The following is a 21,973-nucleotide window of genomic DNA, read 5'->3' on the forward strand; positions in this document are numbered from 1 at the left end:
AACTCAGACCAGTTTCAACGCTTCTTTGTCATATTACATGCATATAATTTGCATAAATTAGACCGTCAATAAAAAAGAAGGAAAAACAAAGAACACATTTCTACTTCTATCTTCCATGTCACCTATCATTCTTTTCACACAAAACTTGGTACATGTATTATACGTGTGTTACTCTACTACCTGATGAGGATTTTGTGAAATTATGTCAAATGTTCACTAATTAGCTAATTATGCCAATTACCAGATAAAACTTGGTCGTCCTTCAATAAATCAACAATGGCTACTCCTATAAACAAAAGCCTTCATCATTTTAAAGGAAGTGATATTCTGAATATCCTGTCCAAATTTCAGCCCAAAAGAATGATGCAAATTAAAGTTATAACAAATTTCATGCAAAATATTATATTTCTTGTAAATTGCGTGTAAAGATAACAATAATTAGGGGTACTTATATGACCTCTAATAGCATGGTTCTTGTTTATAAGACTATAAGGAAACTGTTCAGCTAAAAAAAAACAAAAAAACTGTTCACCAGTACTACACCCTTAATGCATTTGCTTAATATCAAGATGGCGGCAGGCTTGAGAACAAAGAGTGCGGAGCAGCGAATGATTTATGTTTCTGGTAAACAGACACACCAATCATTTTGAAATACACAGGCGATTAGCTGCTGTTCGTTATGGTGATTGCATGTCAAGGAGCCCGAATCAAGGAACACCTTGGGAAAAACCCGTTATTTAGAGATGGTGGTTATGATGAATTGCATCCTTCACTGGTTACATACATGATGTCCACGGAAGGAGCAGACAAACGCTTCCGCTCTGATCGGACGTGCGTGTGTCCAAAGCTCGACAACACCTCGAAAGGTACACGTTCGTCCTTTTTAATATACTTTATATTCGAGCTTTGTTCAGAATATGAAAAGCTCAAGACAAATTTGAACCATTTTTGTATTATTATACAAATATGTTTTAGTGGAGTTTTACATTAAATAAGGAGGGGCTGTAGAGATGGCCTAGAGGTACACACACTCACCTGTTGAGCTGTCTACCCTGGGTTTGAATCCCAACCCAGCTATAAACTACCGTCCTGGTATTTCACAGACAGGGTGATCCATCAATGTGTGACGTCATCCCTCGAAAAGACGTCAGCCGGGTGTCATGTCTGCCAGCATTAGTTGGTGGATGTTGTAGATCCCATGATGACTTTGTGAAGAGTCGGGGAGCCATCGCCGGCACCCTGGACAAATGATCAGCTCATGACTCCTGTATGTGGGTTGAGATATCTCCAGGAATGGAAATACTTATTCAGCCTCATGACTCCTGAATTGGGGTTGAGATATCTCCAGGAATGGAAATACTTATTCAGCCTCATGAATCCTGTATTTGGGTTGAGATATCTCCAGGAATGGAAATACTTATTCAGCCTCATGACTCCTGTATTTGGGTCGAGATATCTCCAGGAATGGAAATACTTATTCAGCCTTATGACTCCTGAATTGGGGTTGAGATATCTCCAGAAATGGAAATACTTATTCAGCCTCATGACTCCTGTATGTGGGTTGAGATATCTCCAGGAATGGAAATACTTATTCAGCCTCATGACTCCTGTATTTGGGTTGAGATATCTCCAGGAATGGAAATACTTATTCAGCCTCATGACTCCTGAATTGGGGTTGAGATATCTCCAGAAATGGAAATACTTATTCAGCCTCATGACTCCTGTATGTGGGTTGAGATATCTCCAGGAATGGAAATACTTATTCAGCCTCATGACTCCTGTAATGTGGGTTGAGATATCTCCAGGAATGGAAATACTTATTCAGCCTCATGACTCCTGTATTTGGGTTGAGATATCTCCAGGAATGGAAATACTTATTCAGCCTCATGACTCCTGTATGTGGGTTGAGATATCTCCAGGAATGGAAATACTTATTCAGCCTCATGACTCCTGTATTTGGGTTGAGATATCTCCAGGAATGGAAATACTTATTCAGCCTTATGACTCCTGTATTGGGGTTGAGATATCTCCAGGAATGGAAATACTTATTCAGCCTCATGAATCCTGTATTGGGGTTGAGATATCTCCAGGAATGGAAATACTTATTCAGCCTCATGACTCCTGTATTTGGGTTGAGATATCTCCAGGAATGGAAATACTTATTCAGCCTTATGACTCCTGAATTGGGGTTGAGATATCTCCAGGAATGGAAATACTTATTCAGCCTCATGAATCCTGTATTGGGGTTGAGATATCTCCAGGAATGGAAATACTTATTCAGCCTCATGACTCCTGTATTTGGGTTGAGATATCTCCAGGAATGGAAATACTTATTCAGCCTTATGACTCCTGAATTGGGGTTGAGATATCTCCAGGAATGGAAATACTTATTAAGCCTCATGAATCCTGTATTGGGGTTGAGATATCTCCAGGAATGGAAATACTTATTCAGCCTCATGACTCCTGTATTTGGGTTGAGATATCTCCAGGAATGGAAATACTTATTCAGCCTTATGACTCCTGAATTGGGGTTGAGATATCTCCAGAAATGGAAATACTTATTCAGCCTCATGACTCCTGAATTGGGGTTGAGATATCTCCAGAAATGGAAATACTTATTCAGCCTCATGACTCCTGTATGTGGGTTGAGATATCTCCAGGAATGGAAATACTTATTCAGCCTTATGACTCCTGAATTGGGGTTGAGATATCTCCAGAAATGGAAATACTTATTCAGCCTCATGACTCCTGTATGTGGGTTGAGATATCTCCAGGAATGGAAATACTTATTCAGCCTTATGACTCCTGAATTGGGGTTGAGATATCTCCAGAAATGGAAATACTTATTCAGCCTCATGACTCCTGTATGTGGGTTGAGATATCTCCAGAAATGGAAATATTATTCAGCCTCATGACTCCTGTATTTGGGTTGAGATATCTCCAGGAATGGAAATACTTATTCAGCCTCATGCATCCTGTATTTGGGTTGAGATATCTCCAGGAATGGAAATACTTATTCAGCCTTATGACTCCTGTATTGGGGTTGAGATATCTCCAGGAATGGAAATACTTATTCAGCCTCATGAATCCTGTATTGGGGTTGAGATATCTCCAGGAATGGAAATACTTATTCAGCCTTATGACTCCTGTATTGGGGTTGAGATATCTCCAGAAATGGAAATACTTATTCAGCCTCATGACTCCTGTATGTGGGTTGAGATATCTCCAGAAATGGAAATACTTATTCAGCCTCATGACTCCTGTATTTGGGTTGAGATATCTCCAGGAATGGAAATACTTATTCAGCCTCATGAATCCTGTATTTGGGTTGAGATATCTCCAGGAATGGAAATACTTATTCAGCCTCATGACTCCGGTATGTGGGTTGAGATATCTCCAGAAATGGAAATACTTTTTCAGCCTCATGACTCCTGTATGTGGGTTGAGATATCTCCAGAAATGGAAATACTTATTCAGCCTCATGACTCCTGTACGTGGGTTGAGATATCTCCAGAAATGGAAATACTTATTCAGCCTCATGACTCCTGTATTTGGGTTGAGATATCTCCAGGAATGGAAATACTTATTCAGCCTCATGACTCCTGTATTGGGGTTGAGATATCTCAAGAAATGGAAATACTTATTCAGCCTCATGACTCCTGTACGTGGGTTGAGATATCTCCAGAAATGGCAATACTTATTCAGCCTCATGACTCCTGTATTTGGGTTGAGATATCTCCAGAAATGGAAATACTTATTCAGCCTCATGACTCCTGTATTTGGGTTGAGATATCTACAGGAATGGAAATACTTATTCAACCTCATGACTCCTGTTTGTGGGTTGAGATATCTCCAGGAATGGAAATACTTATTCAGCCTCATGACTCCTGTATTTGGGTTGAGATATCTACAGGAATGGAAATACTTATTCAACCTACATGACTCCTGTTTGTGGGTTGAGATATCTCCAGAAATGGAAATACTTATTCAGCCTCATGACTCCTGTATGTGGGTTTAGATATCTCCAGAAATGGAAATACTTATTCAGCCTCATGACTCCTGTTTGTGGGTTGAGATATCTCCAGAAATGGAAATACTTATTCAGCCTCATGACTCCTGTTTGTGGGTCGAGATATCTCCAGAAATGGAAATACTTATTCAGCCTCATGACTCCTGTTTGTGGGTTGAGATATCTCCAGAAATGGAAATACTTATTCAACCTCATGACTCCTGTTTGTGGGTTTGAGATATCTCCAGAAATGGAAATACTTATTCAACCTCATGACTCCTGTTTGTGGGTTGAGATATCTCCAGAAATGGAAATACTTATTCAGCCTTATGACTCCTGTTTGTGGGTTGAGATATCTCCAGAAATGGAAATACTTATTCAGCCTCATGAATCCTGTATTCGGGTCGAGATATCTCCAGGAATGGAAATACTTATTCAGCCTCATGACTCCTGTATTGGGGTTGAGATATCTCTAGGAATGGAAATACTTATTCAGCCTCATGACTCCTGTATTGGGGTTGAGATATCTCCAGGAATGGAAATACTTATTCAGCCTAATGACTCCTGTATGTGTGTTGAGATATCTCCAGGAATGGAAATACTTATTCAGCCTCATGAATCCTGTATTTGGGTTGAGATATCTCCAGGAATGGAAATACTTATTCAGCCTCATGAATCCTGTATTTGGGTTGAGATATCTCCAGGAATGGAAATACTTATTCAGCCTCATGAATCCTGTATTTGGGTTGAGATATCTCCAGGAATGGACATACTTATTCAGCCTCATGAATCCTGTATTTGGGTTGAGATATCTCCAGGAATGGACATACTTATTCAGCCTCATGAATCCTGTATTTGGGTTGAGATATCTCCAGGAATGGAAATACTTATTCAGCCTCATGAATCCTGTATTTGGGTTGAGATATCTACAGAAATGGAAATACTTATTCAACCTCATGACTCCTGTACGTGGGTTGAGATATCTCCAGAAATGGAAATACTTATTCAGCCTCATGACTCCTGTATGTGGGTTGAGATATCTCCAGAAATGGAAATACTTATTCAACCTCATGACTCCTGAATTTGGGTCGAGATATCTCCAGAAATGGAAATACTTATTCAGCCTCATGACTCCTGTATTTGGGTTGAGATATCTCAAGAAATGGAAATACTTATTCAGCCTCATGACTCCTGTACGTGGGTTGAGATATCTCCAGAAATGGAAATACTTATTCAGCCTCATGACTCCTGTATGTGGGTTGAGATATCTCAAGAAATGGAAATACTTATTCAGCCTCATGACTCCTGTATGTGGGTTGAGATATCTCAAGAAATGGAAATACTTATTCAGCCTCATAACTCCTGTATTTGGGATGAGATATCTCCTGAAATGGAAATACTTATTCAACCTCATGACTCCTGTATTTGGGTCGAGATATCTCCAGAAATGGAAATACTTATTCAGCCTCATGACTCCTGTATTTGGGATGAGATATCTCCTGAAATGGAAATACTTATTCAACCTCATGACTCCTGTATGTGGGTTGAGATATCTCCAGAAATGGAAATACTTATTCAGCCTCATGACTCCTGTACGTGGGTTGAGATATCTCCAGAAATGGAAATACTTATTCAGCCTCATGAATCCTGTATGTGGGTTGAGATATCTCCAGAAATGGAAATACTTATTCAGCCTTATGACTCCTGTATGTGGGTTGAGATATCTCCAGAAATGGAAATACTTATTCAGCCTCATGACTCCTGTATTTGGGTCGAGATATCTCCAGAAATGGAAATACTTATTCAGCCTCATGACTCCTGTACGTGGGTTGAGATATCTCCAGAAATGGAAATACTTATTCAGCCTCATGACTCCTGTATTCGGGTCGAGATATCTCCAGAAATGGAAATACTTATTCAACGTCATGACTCCTGTATGTGGGTTGAGATATCTCCAGAAATGGAAATACTTATTCAGCCTCATGACTCCTGTATTCGGGTCGAGATATCTCCAGGAATGGAAATGCTTATTCAGACTCATGACTCCTGTATGTGGGTTGAGATATCTCCAGGAATGGAAATACTTATTCAGCCTCATGACTCCTGTATGTGGGTTGAGATATCTCCAGAGATGGAAATATTTATTCAGCCTCATGACTCCTGTATGTGGGTTGAGATACCTCCAGGAATGGAAATACTTATTCAGCCTCATGAATCCTGTATTTGGGTCGAGATATCTCCAGGAATGGAAATACTTATTCAGCCTCATGAATCCTGTATTTGGGTCGAGATATCTCCAGAAATGGAAATACTTATTCAGCCTCATGACTCCTGTACGTGGGTTGAGATATCTCCAGAAATGGAAATACTTATTCAGCCTCATGACTCCTGTTTGTGGGTTGAGATATCTCCAGAAATGGAAATACTTATTCAGCCTCATGACTCCTGTATTTTGGTTGAGATATCTCCAGAAATGGAAATACTTATTCAGCCTCATGCCTCCTGTATTTGGGTCGAGATATCTCCAGAAATGGAAATACTTATTCAACCTCATGACTCCTGTATTTGTGTCGAGATATCTCCAGAAATGGAAAAACTTATTCAGCCTCATGACTCCTGTATTTGGGTTGAGATATCTCCAGGAATGGAAATACCTATTCAGCCTCATGACTCATGTATTTGGGTTGAGATATCTCCAGGAATGGAAATACTTATTCAGCCTCATGACTCCGGTATGTGGGTTGAGATATCTCCAGAAATGGAAATACTTATTCAGCCTCATGACTCCTGTATTTGGGTTGAGATATCTCAAGAAATGGATTTCCTTATTCAGCCTCATGACTCCTGTATTTGGGTTGAGATATCTCAAGAAATGGATTTCCTTATTCAGCCTCATGACTCCTGTATTTGGGTTGAGATATCTCAAGAAATGGATTTCCTTATTCAGCCTCATGACTCCTGTATTTGGGTTGAGATATCTCAAGAAATGGATTTCCTTATTCAGCCTCATGACTCCTGTATTTGGGTTGAGATATCTCCAGAAATGGAAATACTTATTCAGCCTCATGAATCCTGTATTTGGGTTGAGATATCTCAAGAAATGGATTTCCTTATTCAGCCTCATGACTCCTGTATTTGGGTTGAGATATCTCAAGAAATGGATTTCCTTATTCAGCCTCATGACTCCTGTATTTGGGTTGAGATATCTCCAGAAATGGAAATACTTATTCAGCCTCATGACTCCTGTATTTGGGTTGAGATATCTCCAGAAATGGAAATACTTATTCAGCCTCATGACTCCTGTATTTGGGTTGAGATATCTCCAGGAATGGAAATACTTATTCAGTCTCATGACTCCTGTATTTGGGTTGAGATATCTCCAGGAATGGAAATACTTATTCAGCTTTATGACTCCTGCATTCGGGTCGAGATATCACCAGGAATGGAAATACTTATTCAGCCTCATGACTCCTGTATGTGGGTTGAGATATCTCCAGGAATGGAAATACTTATTCAGCCTCATGACTCCTGCATTCGGGTCGAGATATCACCAGGAATGGAAATACTTATTCAGCCTCATGACTCCTGTATGTGGGTTGAGATATCTCCAGGAATGGAAATACTTATTCAGCCTCATGACTCCTGTATTGGGGTTGAGATATCTCCAGAAATGGAAATACTTATTCAACCTCATGACTCCTGTATTTGGGTTGAGATATCTCCAGGAATGGAAATACTTATTCAGCCTCATGACTCCCGTATTGGGGTTGAGATATCTCCAGGAATGGAAATACTTATTCAGCCTCATGACTCCTGTACGTGGGTTGAGATATCTCCAGAAATGGAAATACTTATTCAACCTCATGATTCCTGTATGTGGGTTGAGATATCTCCAGAGATGGAAATATTTATTCAGCCTCATGACTCCTGTATTTGGGTCGAGATATCTCCAGAAATGGAAATACTTATTCAGCCTCATGACTCCTGTATTTGGGTCGAGATATCTCCAGAAATGGAAATACTTATTCAACCTCATGATTCCTGTATTTGTGTCGAGATATCTCCAGAAATGGAAAAACTTATTCAACCTCATGACTCCTGTATTTGGGTCGAGATATCTCCAGAAATGGAAATACTTATTCAGCCTCATGACTCCTGTATTTGGGTCGAGATATCTCCAGAAATGGAAATACTTATTCAACCTCATGACTCCTGTATTTGGGTCGAGATATCTCCAGAAATGGAAATACTTATTCAACCTCATGATTCCTGTATTTGTGTCGAGATATCTCCAGAAATGGAAAAACTTATTCAGCCTCATGACTCCTGTATTTGGGTTGAGATATCTCCAGGAATGGAAATACCTATTCAGCCTCATGACTCATGTATTTGGGTTGAGATATCTCCAGGAATGGAAATACTTATTCAGCCTCATGACTCCGGTATGTGGGTTGAGATATCTCCAGAAATGGAAATACTTATTCAGCCTCATGACTCCTGTATTTGGGTTGAGATATCTCAAGAAATGGATTTCCTTATTCAGCCTCATGACTCCTGTATTTGGGTTGAGATATCTCAAGAAATGGATTTCCTTATTCAGCCTCATGACTCCTGTATTTGGGTTGAGATATCTCCAGAAATGGAAATACTTATTCAGCCTCATGACTCCTGTATTTGGGTTGAGATATCTCCAGAAATGGAAATACTTATTCAGCCTCATGACTCCTGTATTTGGGGTGAGATATCTCCAGGAATGGAAATACTTATTCAGACTCATGACTCCTGTATTTGGGTTGAGATATCTCCAGGAATGGAAATACTTATTCAGCTTTATGACTCCTGCATTCGGGTCGAGATATCTCCAGGAATGGAAATATTTATTCAGCCTCATGACTCCTGTATGTGGGTTGAGATATCTCCCAGAAATGGAAATACTTATTCAACCTCATGACTCCCGTATTGGGGTTGAGATATCTCCAGGAATGGAAATACTTATTCAGCCTCATGACTCCCGTATTGGGGTTGAGATATCTCCAGGAATGGAAATACTTATTCAGCCTCATGACTCCTGTACGTGGGTTGAGATATCTCCAGAAATGGAAATACTTATTCAACCTCATGATTCCTGTATGTGGGTTGAGATATCTCCAGAAATGGAAATACTTATTCAACCTCATGATTCCTGTATGTGGGTTGAGATATCTCCAGGAATGGAAATACTTATTCAACCTCATGACTCCTGTATTTGGGTCGAGATATCTCCAGGAATGGAAGTACTTATTCAGCCTCATGACCCCTGTATTTGGGGGGAGATATCTCCAGGAATGGAAATACTTATTCAACCTCTTGATTCCTGTATTTGGGTCGAGATATCTCCAGAAATGGAAATACTTATTCAACCTCTTGATTCCTGTTTTTGGGTCGAGATATCTCCAGGAATGGAAATACTTATTCAGCCTTATAACTCCTGTATTTGGGTTGAGATATCTCCAGGAATGAAAATACTTATTCAGCCTTATGATTCCTGTATTTGGGTCGAGATATCTCCAGTAATGGAAATAATTATTCAGCCTCATGACTCCTGTATTTGGAGAAGGGAAAAATGAATGAGTGTGTGTGTGTGTGTGTGTGTGTGTGTGTGTGTGCATGTGTGTGTGTGTGTGTTACAGATTCGTCACTTCCGTTGTTGTGGTTCTCATCCACTGTAAACATTTTTGGTTGCATGTACTATTATTGTTATCGTTTAAGTGAAATAGAGATTACTGTTTTCAAAAGGAAAAAAAAGTTAATGTTTTAAAAAGAAACCGGAAACCGGATCGGGAACCGGACAACGAAGAAGAAGAAGAAGAGGAAGAAAAGAGAGGAAGAAGAGGAAGAAGAAGAAGGAGAAAGAGGCGGAGCGAGTGAGTCGGACAAGAAGCCGAGCTGCTTGGAGGTCTTGAGCAAACGTTGGCGAACGAGGGTCACGAGTGAACTTTGGGTTTCCTGGGAAAGGGATTCCTGTGACAGAGTTGTTATCGCTGTGACAGATAAACCTGCGTGACAGGTTTTGCGGTCGATTCCGAAGAGAATCGTTGGAGTGCCATTATGTCTCGAGAACGGGCTGTTGGCCATTTTGACTCGCGCCCGATTTTCGCATCGCTCCAGGTTTTTCCCCTCGCTTCAACCATTGCACCGCATCCAGACGTTAACTTGGTGTGTGTGTGTAACGTGGCTTTTGAGTGGGAAATTTGCGGTTCGCCGATTGGGAACCGTGGAACATCCATACCCGAAGGTGTGATTTCCCAGTCGCCTCTTGAGGGTACCTTCGCCCATCTTTGGCAGTGTGACTGTCAACCCAACGGATTCTGGTCTCGATACGACATCATTCTGACGATCACAGAGCATGGATCGACTTTGGCTTGATGCCGGGATAGAGACATTGGGAATGTTATTTTTTTGCTCACTTGGAGCACAGTGAGTTACATTGTACGAAACTGATGGTACCATCATAGGAAATACCCCTGTGTTCAAAAAGTATCCGACCTTTATTTTTCGTGCGTATAAAAGAAGAAGCTAGGGAGGCGTTGATTGGTGCACGTATGTAGGCGATCCTAATGCGCACGCGTGAATTTTTTCCCACCTGCAGAAGCTGTCATTCGACGGCAGACCGCCGATGAGTGAGGAAATGTAAGTGAGCGCCGTCGGATTTTCGTTTTTGACAAAATGACGGAAAAACTTGAACAACGCTACTGCATCAAATTTTGTGTAAAGCTTGGCGATTCCCAAGTGGAAACGATCCGCAAGATTCAACACCGTTCATTCCATTATGAAGGAGGATTTGGGCTTCAGGAGAATCTCAGCGAAGTTCGTACCAAAGCTGCTAACGATTGAGCAGAAGCAACTCCGTTTGGAGATCGCACAGGACATGCTGGAGACTGTGAACAGCGATCCCAGCTTCCTCAACACAATGATCACTGGCGATGAGTCCTGGGTTTATGGGTACGACCCAGAAACCAAGTTGCAGTCATCACAATGGAAGCATCCAACATCCCCGAGGCCAAAAAAAGCAAGGCAGGTCCGCAGCAATGTCAAAGTCATGCTGACCGTCTTCTTCGACTCCAGAGAAGACATCATGCGGAATGCGATGGACCAGCTGCACGCCATCCCAAAAGAGGCGTTCCAGCGCTGCTTCCGACAGTGGCAGAACCGTTGGGAGAAGTGTGTGGCAGCCCAAGGGGACTACTTTGACCGAGATTATTATAAAAAAATTTTTATCTGGATACGAGTTTCTTTTATGAACAAAGGTCGGATACTTTTTGAACACACTACGTATATATTGGTTGTACAATTGATTACTATTGTTATTGTACTGTTATTCTTGTGTGACTTTTATACAATACTTGTTTGTTGGTAACAATTGGTGTGATTTCACCATTGATCTTTGACATACAGAATAACACATCTTTCTGCCATGACTTCTCTCGGGGCTCGGAGGTACACCGTGACCGGGGTTTGGGGAGGAGCACGTAACAGTGTGTGTGTGTGTGTGTGTGTTTGTGTGTGTATGTGTGTGTGTCTGTATGTGTGTGGGTGTGTTTGTGTGTGTGTATGTATGTGTGTGTGTGTGTGTGTGTGTGTGTGTGTGTGTGTGTGTGTGTGTGTGTGTGTGTGTGTGTGACAGTCACCATTGTGTTTTGTGAGCCTCTTGTTCATCAAAAATTTTGAAAGACCCTCATCTGACGAATCATCAATACACGATTAGGTGAGAAAATGGTGGGTGATGTTTTTTTTCGTCAGGCATGGGTCCGGCATTATGGCACATGGTACGATGGCCCCCTCAACCCCATCCTTGTAAAATTGGTAAATTACCTTCATCTTTCCCTCACTCTTTTTTGTCAAATTGCTCCCTTCTGTCACACTTTTTCTCGATTTTCAGGAATCAATACAGCAAACGACCCAAGATTAACACCATCACCCAAGACCAAACTAGGTTTTAGTGGGGTAGGTGGGTGGTGTGTAATGTGGTATAGTGGAGTCGGGTGTGGTGTAAGGTGGTGTGGTGTAGTCAGGTGGGGTGTAGTGTCGTGTATTGTAGTGGAGTCATGTGGGATGTAGTGTAGTGTAGTGGAGTCGGGTGTGGTGTAGTGTAATGTTGTGTAGTGTAGTGGAGTCAGGTGTGGTGTAATGTAGTGTCGTGTGTTGTAGTGGAGTCAGGTGGGATGTAGTGTAGTGTAGTGGAGTCGGGTGTGGTGTAGTGTAATGTTGTGTAGTGTAGTGGAGTCAGGTGTGGTGTAATGTAGTGTCGTGTGTTGTAGTGGAGTCAGGTGGGATGTAGTGTAGTGTAGTGGAGTCGGGTGTGGTGTGGTGTAGTGTAATGTTGTGTAGTGTAGTGGAGTCAGGTGTGGTGTAATGTAGTGTCGTGTATTGTAGTGGAGTCAGGTGGGATGTAGTGTAGTGTAGTGGAGTCAGGTGGGATGTAGTGTAGTGTAGTGGAGTCGGGTGTGGTGTAGTGTAACGTTGTGTAGTGTAGTGTAGTGGAGTCAGGTGTGGTGTAATGTAGTGTCGTGTGTTGTAGTGGAGTCAGGTGGGATGTAGTGTAGTGTAGTGGATTCGGGTGTGGTGTAATGTAGTTGTTTTGGAGTCAGGTAGGGTGCTGTGTAGTGTGGTGTGGTGTGGTGTAGTTGAGTGGAGTGGGGTGGGGTGTATTGTGGTGTAGTGGAGTCGGGTGGGGTGTATTGTGGTGTAGTGGAGTCATGTAGGATGCTGTGTAGTGTGGTGTGGTGTGGTGTAGTGGAGTGGAGTGGGGTGGAGTGTATTGTGGTGTAGTGGAGTCGGGTGGGGTGTAGTGGAGTGGAGTCTGGTTGGGTGTAGTGTGTTGTAGTGTAGTCGGGTGTGGTGTAGTGGAGTGTAGTGGGGTGGGATGTAGTGTAGTGTAGTGTAGTGTCGGCAGGTGGGGTGTAGTGTCGTGTATTGTAGTGGAGTCATGTGGGATGTAGTGTAGTGTAGTGTAGTGTAGTCGGGTGTGGTGTAGTGGAGTGTAGTGGGGTGGGATGTAGTGTAGTGTAGTGTCGGCAGGTGGGGTGCCTATAACTATCATTAAATGCAAATAAACATTCCCTTAACAATGGTTTGTTTTTATCTCACCTGGAACGAAGTTAAGGTTGCTTATGCGATGGCGCGTCGTCAGTCCGTAAACACCTGAAACTTCTTCTCCGAAACCGCTGATGGGATTGCGACCAAATGATATTTGTTGTGTTGTGACTAAAGTTTGTTCACGGCATTAAAAAAATTGGGGTTCAAGGGGGTTTACCGGGGTCAAAGTGGATCCAGGTTTGACCCCCCAAAATAGTAATTTGCTTTCACCTCTGAAACTACACACACAATTTCGATGAAACTTTACCACAACCTTCATCACCCGTGATGACCCGAACCAGTGTGAATAGGGGGGGGGGGGGTGAGACTTGCGCACACACATGATATGTATATGGTGTGGGGATAGGGCAAGGCCGGGTGTCAGATTTCTCCCATATTTGGATATTTGTGGGTCAAGTTTGTTCCATGTTTCTATGCATTATAAATACATCGAGCCTCCCTTCATATTCCCACTTTTTTGTGTGATGTCCTCGATGTCATATTCTACATGTACTGAGGTCCACTTTCAGTTTCAACCATTTTATCAATATAACTTAGCATTTTCAAATGTTCACAATGACAAGGAAGGGGGGCGGAAATTTTCATGTTCGGCTTGAAAGTTTTAATGCGGTATTTCAAATTTATACTTTACCATCCATCAACATGGAGCATCTTGCAGACTTTTATTGACAGTGATGCAAAAAGAATTAATCTTCTGGAAAGCAGACTCAAGATGGCCTGACTCAGCTTTTTAACAACTATAATTGCGAATATTGACGTTTTGAGTAATTTCGCCTGGGTAGCTATCCTGAATATTGTCTCACCTACAATATCTGGATGGGATATTATGGAAGAATTAATGCACCTGGATATGAGAACGGCACTCGGTAGAGCGCATACCTCCACCAGGCTGTTTGTTTTGTATCACACTGATGTGTCGGATCCGGATTCAGACCTGAACCAAAATCTAATCGGCTTGTTCTTGTCACCTAACCAACTCATCCACCAAGTTTAGTCAAAGACGTTCATAACTTTTTGAAATATCATTCTACATATTGTTTTGGCCCTATCACTCAATAGTGAAGAACCACTTAAGAATTCTCAGATCTGGATCTTCATCAAAATCTAATCAATTTGTCCTTGTCAAACACCCATCAGCTCCACCAAGTTTTGGCCGAATCCGTCCACAACTTTTTGAAATATCGTGCTATGTATTGTTTTGACCCTATCTCTCGATTGTGAAGAATCACTTAAAAATTATTGGATCCGGATCCGGATTTTCAGGAAAATCTAATCAGTTCGTCCTTGTCAAACACCCATCCGCCCCACCATGTTTTGTCTGAATCTGTCCACAACTTTTTGAAATATCGTGCTATATATTGTTTTTGGCCCTATCTGAATTATGAAGATTGACTTGAAATAATCTCGAATCTGGATCTTCATCAAAATCTGATCAATTCATCCTTATCAAACACCCATCCGATCCACCAAGTGTTGTCCGCATCCGTCTACAACTTTCTGAAATATCATACTATACATTGTTTTTGGCCCTATCAATTATGAAGAATCACTTAAAAATTAATGGATCCGGATCCTGATTTTCAGGAAAATCTAATCAGTTCGTCCTTGTCAAACACCCATCCGCTCCACCATATTTTGGCTGAATCTGTCCACAACTTTTTGAAATGTCGTGCTATATATTGTTTTCGGCCGTATCTGAATTGTGAAGATTGACTTGAAATATTCTCGGATCTGGATCTTCATCAAAATCTGATCAATTCATCCTTATCAAACACCCATTCGATCCACCAAGTGTTGGCTGCATCCGTCCACAACTTTTTGAAATATCGTGCTATGTATTATTTTGGCCCTATCTCTCAATTGTGAAGAATCACTTAATAATTATTGGACCCGGATCCGGATTTTCAGGAATATCTATTCAGTTCGTCCTTATCAAACATCCATCCGATCCACCAAGTTTTGTCTGAATCTGTCCACAACTTTTTGAAATATCGTGCTATATATTGTTTTTGGGCGTATCTGAATTATGAAGATTGACTTGAAATATTCTCGGATCTGGATCTTCATCAAAATCTGATCGAGTCATCCTTATCAAACACCCATCCGATCCACCAAGTGTTGGCTGCATCCATCCACAACTTTTTGAAATATCGTGCTATGTATTGTTTTGGCCTTATCTCTCAATTGTGAAGAATCACTTAATAATTCTCGGATCCGGATCCGGATTTTCAGGAATATCTAATCAGTTCGTCCTTGTCAAACACCCATCCGATCCACCAAGTTTTGTCTGAATCTGTCCACAACTTGAAATATCGTGCTATATATTGTTTTTGGCCCTATCTGAATTATGAAGATTGACTTGAAATAATCTCGAATCTGGATCTTCATCAAAATCTGATCAATTCATCCTTATCAAACACCCATCCGATCCACCAAGTGTTGTCCGCATCCGTCCACAACTTTCTGAAAGATCATACTATATATTGTTTTTGGCCCTATCAATTATGAAGAATTACTTAAAAATTAATGGATCCGGATCCTGATTTTCAGGAAAATCTAATCAGTTCGTCCTTGTCAAACACCCATCCGCTCCACCATGTTTTGTCTGAGTCTGTCCTCAACTTTTTGAAATATCGTGCTATACTGTATATTGTTTTTGGCCGTATCTGAATTGTGAAGATTGACTTGAAATTTTCTTGGATCTGGGTCTTCATCAAAATCTAATCGATTTGCCTTTGCTAATCACCCATCCGCTCCACCAAGTCGTGTCCGCATCCGTCCACAACTTTTCTGAAATATCATACTATATATTGTTTTGGCCCTATCTCTCAATTGTGAAGAATCACTTAATAATTCTCGGATCCGGATCCGGATTTTCAGGAATATCTATTCAGTTCGTCTTTGTCAAACACCCATCCGATCCACAAAGTTTTGTCTGAATCTGTCCACAACTTTTTGAAATGTCGTGCTATATATTGTTTTCGGCCGTATCTGAATTGTGAAGATTGACTTGAAATATTCTCGGATCTGGATCTTCATCAAAATCTGATCAATTCATCCTTATCAAACACCCATTCGATCCACCAAGTGTTGGCTGCATCCGTCCACAACTTTTTGAAATATCGTGCTATGTATTGTTTTGGCCCTATCTCTCAATTGTGAAGAATCACTGAATAATTCTTGGATCCGGATCCGGATTTTCAGGAATATCTAATCAGTTCGTCCTTGTCAAACACCCATCCGATCCACCAAGTTTTGTCTGAATCTGTCCACAACTTTTTGAAATATCGTGCTATATATTGTTTTTGGCCCTATCTGAATTATGAAGATTGACTTGAAATATTCTCGGATCTGGATCTTCATCAAAATCTTATCGAGTCATCCTTGTCAAACACCCATTCGCTCCACCAATCTTTGACCGAATCCGTCCACAACTTTTTGAAATATCGTGCTATGTATTGTTTTGGCCCTATCTCTCAATTGTGAAGAATCACTTAATAATTCTTGGATCCGGATCCGGATTTTCAAGAAAATCTAATCAGTTCGTCCTTGTCAAACACCCATCCGCTCCACCATGTTTTGTCTGAGTCTGTCCACAACATTTTGAAATATCGTGCTATACTGTATATTGTTTTTGGCCGTGTCTGAATTGTGAAGATTGACTTGAAATTTTCTTGGATCTGGGTCTTCATCAAAATCTAATCGATTTGCCCTTGCTAATCACCCATCCGCTCCACCAAGTCGTGTCCGCATCCGTCCACAACTTTTCTGAAATATCATACTATATATTGTTTTGGCCCTATCTCTCAATTGTGAAGAATCACTTAATAATTCTCGGATCCGGATCCGGATTTTCAGGAATATCTATTCAGTTCGTCCTTATCAAACATCCATCCGATCCACCAAGTTTTGGCTGAATCTGTCCACAACTTTTTGAAATGTCGTGCGATATATTGTTTTCGGCCGTATCTGAATTGTGAAGATTGACTTGAAATATTGTCGGATCTGGATCTTCATCAAAATCTGATCAATTCATCCTTATCAAACACCCATTCGATCCACCAAGTGTTGGCTGCATCCGTCCACAACTTTTTGAAATATCGTGCTATGTATTGTTTTGGCCCTATCTCTCAATTGTGAAGAATCACTTAATAATTCTTGGATCCGGATCCGGATTTTCAGGAATATCTAATCAGTTCGTCCTTGTCAAACACCCATCCGATCCACCAAGTTTTGTCTGAATCTGTCCACAACTTTTTGAAATATCGTGCTATATATTGTTTTTGGCCCTATCTGAATTATGAAGATTGACTTGAAATAATCTCGAATCTGGATCTTCATCAAAATCTGATCAATTCATCCTTATCAAACACCCATCCGATCCACCAAGTGTTGTCCACATCCGTCCACAACTTTCTGAAATATCATACTATATATTGTTTTTGGCCCTATCAATTATGAAGAATCACTTAAAAATTAATGGATCCGGATCCTGATTTTCAGGAAAATCTAATCAGTTCGTCCTTGTCAAACACACATCCGCTCCACCATGTTTTGTCTGAGTCTGTCCACAACTTTTTGAAATATCGTGCTATACTGTATATTGTTTTTGGCCGTATCTGAATTGTGAAGATTGACTTGAAATTTTATTGGATCTGGGTCTTCATCAAAATCTAATCGATTTGCCTTTGCTAATCACCCATCCGCTCCACCAAGTCGTGTCCGCATCCGTCCACAACTTTTCTGAAATATCATACTATATATTGTTTTGGCCCTATCTCTCAAATGTGAAGAATCACTTAATAATTCTCGGATCCGGATCCGGATTTTCAGGAATATCTATTCACTTCGTCCTTATCAAACATCCATCCGATCCACCAAGTTTTGGCTGAATCTGTCCACAACTTTTTGAAATGTCGTGCTATATATTGTTTTCGGCCGTATCTGAATTGTGAAGATTGACTTGAAATATTCTCGGATCTGGATCTTCATCAAAATCTGATCAATTCATCCTTATCAAACACCCATTCGATCCACAAAGTGTTGGCTGCATCCGTCCACAACTTTTTGAAATGTCGTGCTATATATTGTTTTGGCCCTATCTCTCAATTGTGAAGAATCACTTAAAAATTCTTGGATCCGGATCCGGATTTTCAGGAATATCTAATCAGTTCGTCCTTGTCAAACACCCATCCGATCCACCAAGTTTTGTCTGAATCTGTCCACAACTTTTTGAAATATCGTGCTTTATATTGTTTTTGGCCCTATCTGAATTATGAAGATTGACTTGAAATAATCTCGAATCTCTTCATCAAAATCTGATCAATTCATCCTTATCAAACACCCATCCGATCCACCAAGTGTTGTCCGCATCCGTCCACAACTTTCTGAAATATCATACTATATATTGTTTTTGGCCCTATCAATTATGAAGAATCACTTAAAAATTAATGGATCCGGATCCTGATTTTCAGGAAAATCTAATCAGTTCGTCCTTGTCAAACACACATCCGCTCCACCATGTTTTGTCTGAGTCTGTCCACAACTTTTTGAAATATCGTGCTATACTGTATATTGTTTTTGGCCGTATCTGAATTGTGAAGATTGACTTGAAATTTTCTTGGATCTGGGTCTTCATCAAAATCTAATCGATTTGCCCTTGCTAATCACCCATCCGCTCCACCAAGTCGTGTCCGCATCCGTCCACAACTTTTCTGAAATATCATACTACATATTGTTTTGGCCCTATCTCTCAAATGTGAAGAATCACTTAATAATTCTCGGATCCGGATCCGGATTTTCAGGAATATCTATTCACTTCGTCCTTATCAAACATCCATCCGATCCACCAAGTTTTGGCTGAATCTGTCCACAACTTTTTGAAATGTCGTGCTATGTATTGTTTTGGCCCTATCTCTCAAATGTGAAGAATCACTTAATAATTCTCGGATCCGGATCCGGATTTTCAGGAATATCTATTCACTTCGTCCTTATCAAACATCCATCCGATCCACCAAGTTTTGGCTGAATCTGTCCACAACTTTTTGAAATGTCGTGCTATATATTGTTTTCGGCCGTATCTGAATTGTGAAGATTGACTTGAAATATTCTCGGATCTGGATCTTCATCAAAATCTGATCAATTCATCCTTATCAAACACCCATTCGATCCACCAAGTGTTGGCTGCATCCGTCCACAACTTTTTGAAATATCGTGCTATGTATTGTTTTGGCCCTATCTCTCAATTGTGAAGAATCACTGAATAATTCTTGGATCCGGATCCGGATTTTCAGGAATATCTAATCAGTTCGTCCTTGTCAAACACCCATCCGATCCACCAAGTTTTGTCTGAATCTGTCCACAACTTTTTGAAATATCGTGCTATATATTGTTTTTGGCCCTATCTGAATTATGAAGATTGACTTGAAATATTCTCGGATCTGGATCTTCATCAAAATCTTATCGAGTCATCCTTGTCAGACACCCATTCGCTCCACCAATCTTTGACCGAATCCGTCCACAACTTTTTGAAATATCGTGCTATGTATTGTTTTGGCCCTATCTCTCAATTGTGAAGAATGACTTAATAATTCTTGGATCCGGATCCGGATTTTCAAGAAAATCTAATCAGTTCGTCATTGTAAAACACCCATCCGCTCCACCATGTTTTGTCTGAGTCTGTCCACAACATTTTGAAATATCGTGCTATATATTGTTTTTGGGCGTATCTGAATTGTGAAGATTGAATTGAAATTTTCTTGGATCTGGATCTTCATCAAAATCTAATCAATTTGTCCTTGTCAAACACCCATCAGCTCCACCAAGTTTTGGCTGAATCCTTTCACAACTTTTTGAAATATCGTGCTATGTATTGTTTTGGCCCTATCTCTCAATTGTGAAGAATCACTTAATAATTCTCGGATCCGGATCCGGATTTTCAGGAATATCTAATCAGTTCGTCCTTGTCAAACACCTATCCGATCCACCAAGTTTTGTCTGAATCTGTCCACAACTTTTTGAAATATCGTGCTATATATTGTTTTTGGGCGTATCTGAATTGTGAAGATTGACTTGAAATTTTCTTGGATCTGGATCTTCATCAACATCTAATCGATTTGCCCTTGCTAATCACCCATGCGCTCCACCAAGTGTTGTCCGCATCCATCCACAACTTTTTGAAATATCGTGCTATGAATTGTTTTGGCCCTATCTCTCAATTGTGAAGAATCACTTTAAAAATTATTGGATCCGGATCCTTATTTTCACGAAAATCTAATCAGTTCGTTCTTGTCAAACACCCAATCTCTCCACCAAGGTTCGTCCAAAACTGTCCACAACTTTTTGAGATATCGTGCTAACAGACAGACAGAACCATAACCTCCGTCCACCTTTACCTATAAAAGAGGTACCTGTAGGTAGGTAAAGACACAGGTAAAGATTAGTATTTACCTGTAAAAGAGCAATTCAGTTAACCTAACGGCTTATTGGCTTTTTGCACGAGTTCACAAAAGCTCAAATCCACCAATTAAAAACTTTTCATTTCAATCTATTTCGATAGTAATGATGTTCCCTAACGAAGCAATATGTGTTTAAATATTTTATTACATGGATCGTTTTTATAGACATTCTCACTCTGGGAAGTCCATCTCACTAACAGGTCATGCTGAATAGTCCGGGACGCATCGCCGCCGAGATGGAGCGCAGGAGGATGCGGGAACGAATGAAGGAAAATGTGTACGGAGGCGAGGAAGAGGTCGACACGAGGGATTGCACAAGTTCGGCTGGAGAACCATCCTCGTGCTACGTGACCTCCAATGGGATGAGCACACCTGGGCGCTTCGGCACTCTGCAGGTGAAATTGCATTTTTGAACCAATCAATAGCAAACGATGAACCAATAAATTTCACATTACTGTGCCACCTTCAGTCGAACGTGAGGCATTGACAACAGGTTCGTGAATGACTTGGACAAAAAACGTACCCAGTGTGAATGTTGCTATATACAGTCAACGGCGAAACTGCAAATGGGGAATCCGCGAATGTCACGGATGGAAACCCTTACGTCATTTCCTCATTTTTATTCAAACTCAATATCTGTATATTTTCATTCCAAGCAGCGTCATTAATCAATCATCATCCCCATCACAAATTAAAACTTTGGTATTAATATATCAAAATATAATGTTAAATCACGGTTGTATTGAGATATTATCAAACCAGCAAACTGTCATCATTTATTCACTTCCGGATTCAGGAACAAAGTCCATAGTCAGGTTCACGATGTCAATAAATTATATTTCGTTCAAAATCATGGTAGATTAGCAAACCTATACATTTTTGGAAAGGTTATAGCATAAGGAAACTAAAAATCAATGTTCACATTTGGAGAGATACCTGTATGGCGGCCATTTTGGATTTTCAAAATGGCCACTGTAAAATACATATTTTGTTCTATTTCTGCCTCTAATTACCCTAAAAACTTTTAAAAATATACTAAACCTATATTTACAGGGACAAGGAATCCAATGAAAGTATCAAATTAGTGCTATGGGGAATGGTAAGACACGAATCAAAGGTTTTGAATTGCAAAATACTGTCTTTATATTCGTGATAAGTTGCATAATCAAATACATGTTATCATTTTGTACAGGCAGTTAATAACATCAAAATGTGTCACAATAATTCATATCACCAAACATACACAGGCAGTCAGCAAAATCATATATACACATGCAGTCAGTATAACTTCACATCTACACAGGCAGTCAATGACAAAATATACACAGGCGGTCAATGGCATCAAACATACACGATTACAGAATATGCCATT

The 21,973-nt window shown here is 40.4% G+C and overlaps 1 protein-coding gene across 1 annotated transcript in view; it reads left to right on the top strand.

The window, feature by feature from the left end:
* LOC137426023 (glycine receptor subunit beta) overlaps positions 1-21,973 on the top strand; it is a 253,604-nt gene that overhangs the window by 212,252 nt on the left and 19,379 nt on the right. The window contains exon 10 of the mRNA XM_068114744.2: positions 20,802-20,996. Within this exon, the coding sequence (XP_067970845.2) occupies positions 20,802-20,996 (195 nt within the window). The remainder of the gene's footprint in view (positions 1-20,801; positions 20,997-21,973) is intronic.

The sequence above is a fragment of the Myxine glutinosa genome, chromosome 4, assembly GCF_964187855.1.
Source record: "Myxine glutinosa chromosome 4, kmMyxGlut1.1, whole genome shotgun sequence".
Taxonomy (NCBI): Eukaryota; Metazoa; Chordata; class Myxini; order Myxiniformes; family Myxinidae; genus Myxine; species Myxine glutinosa.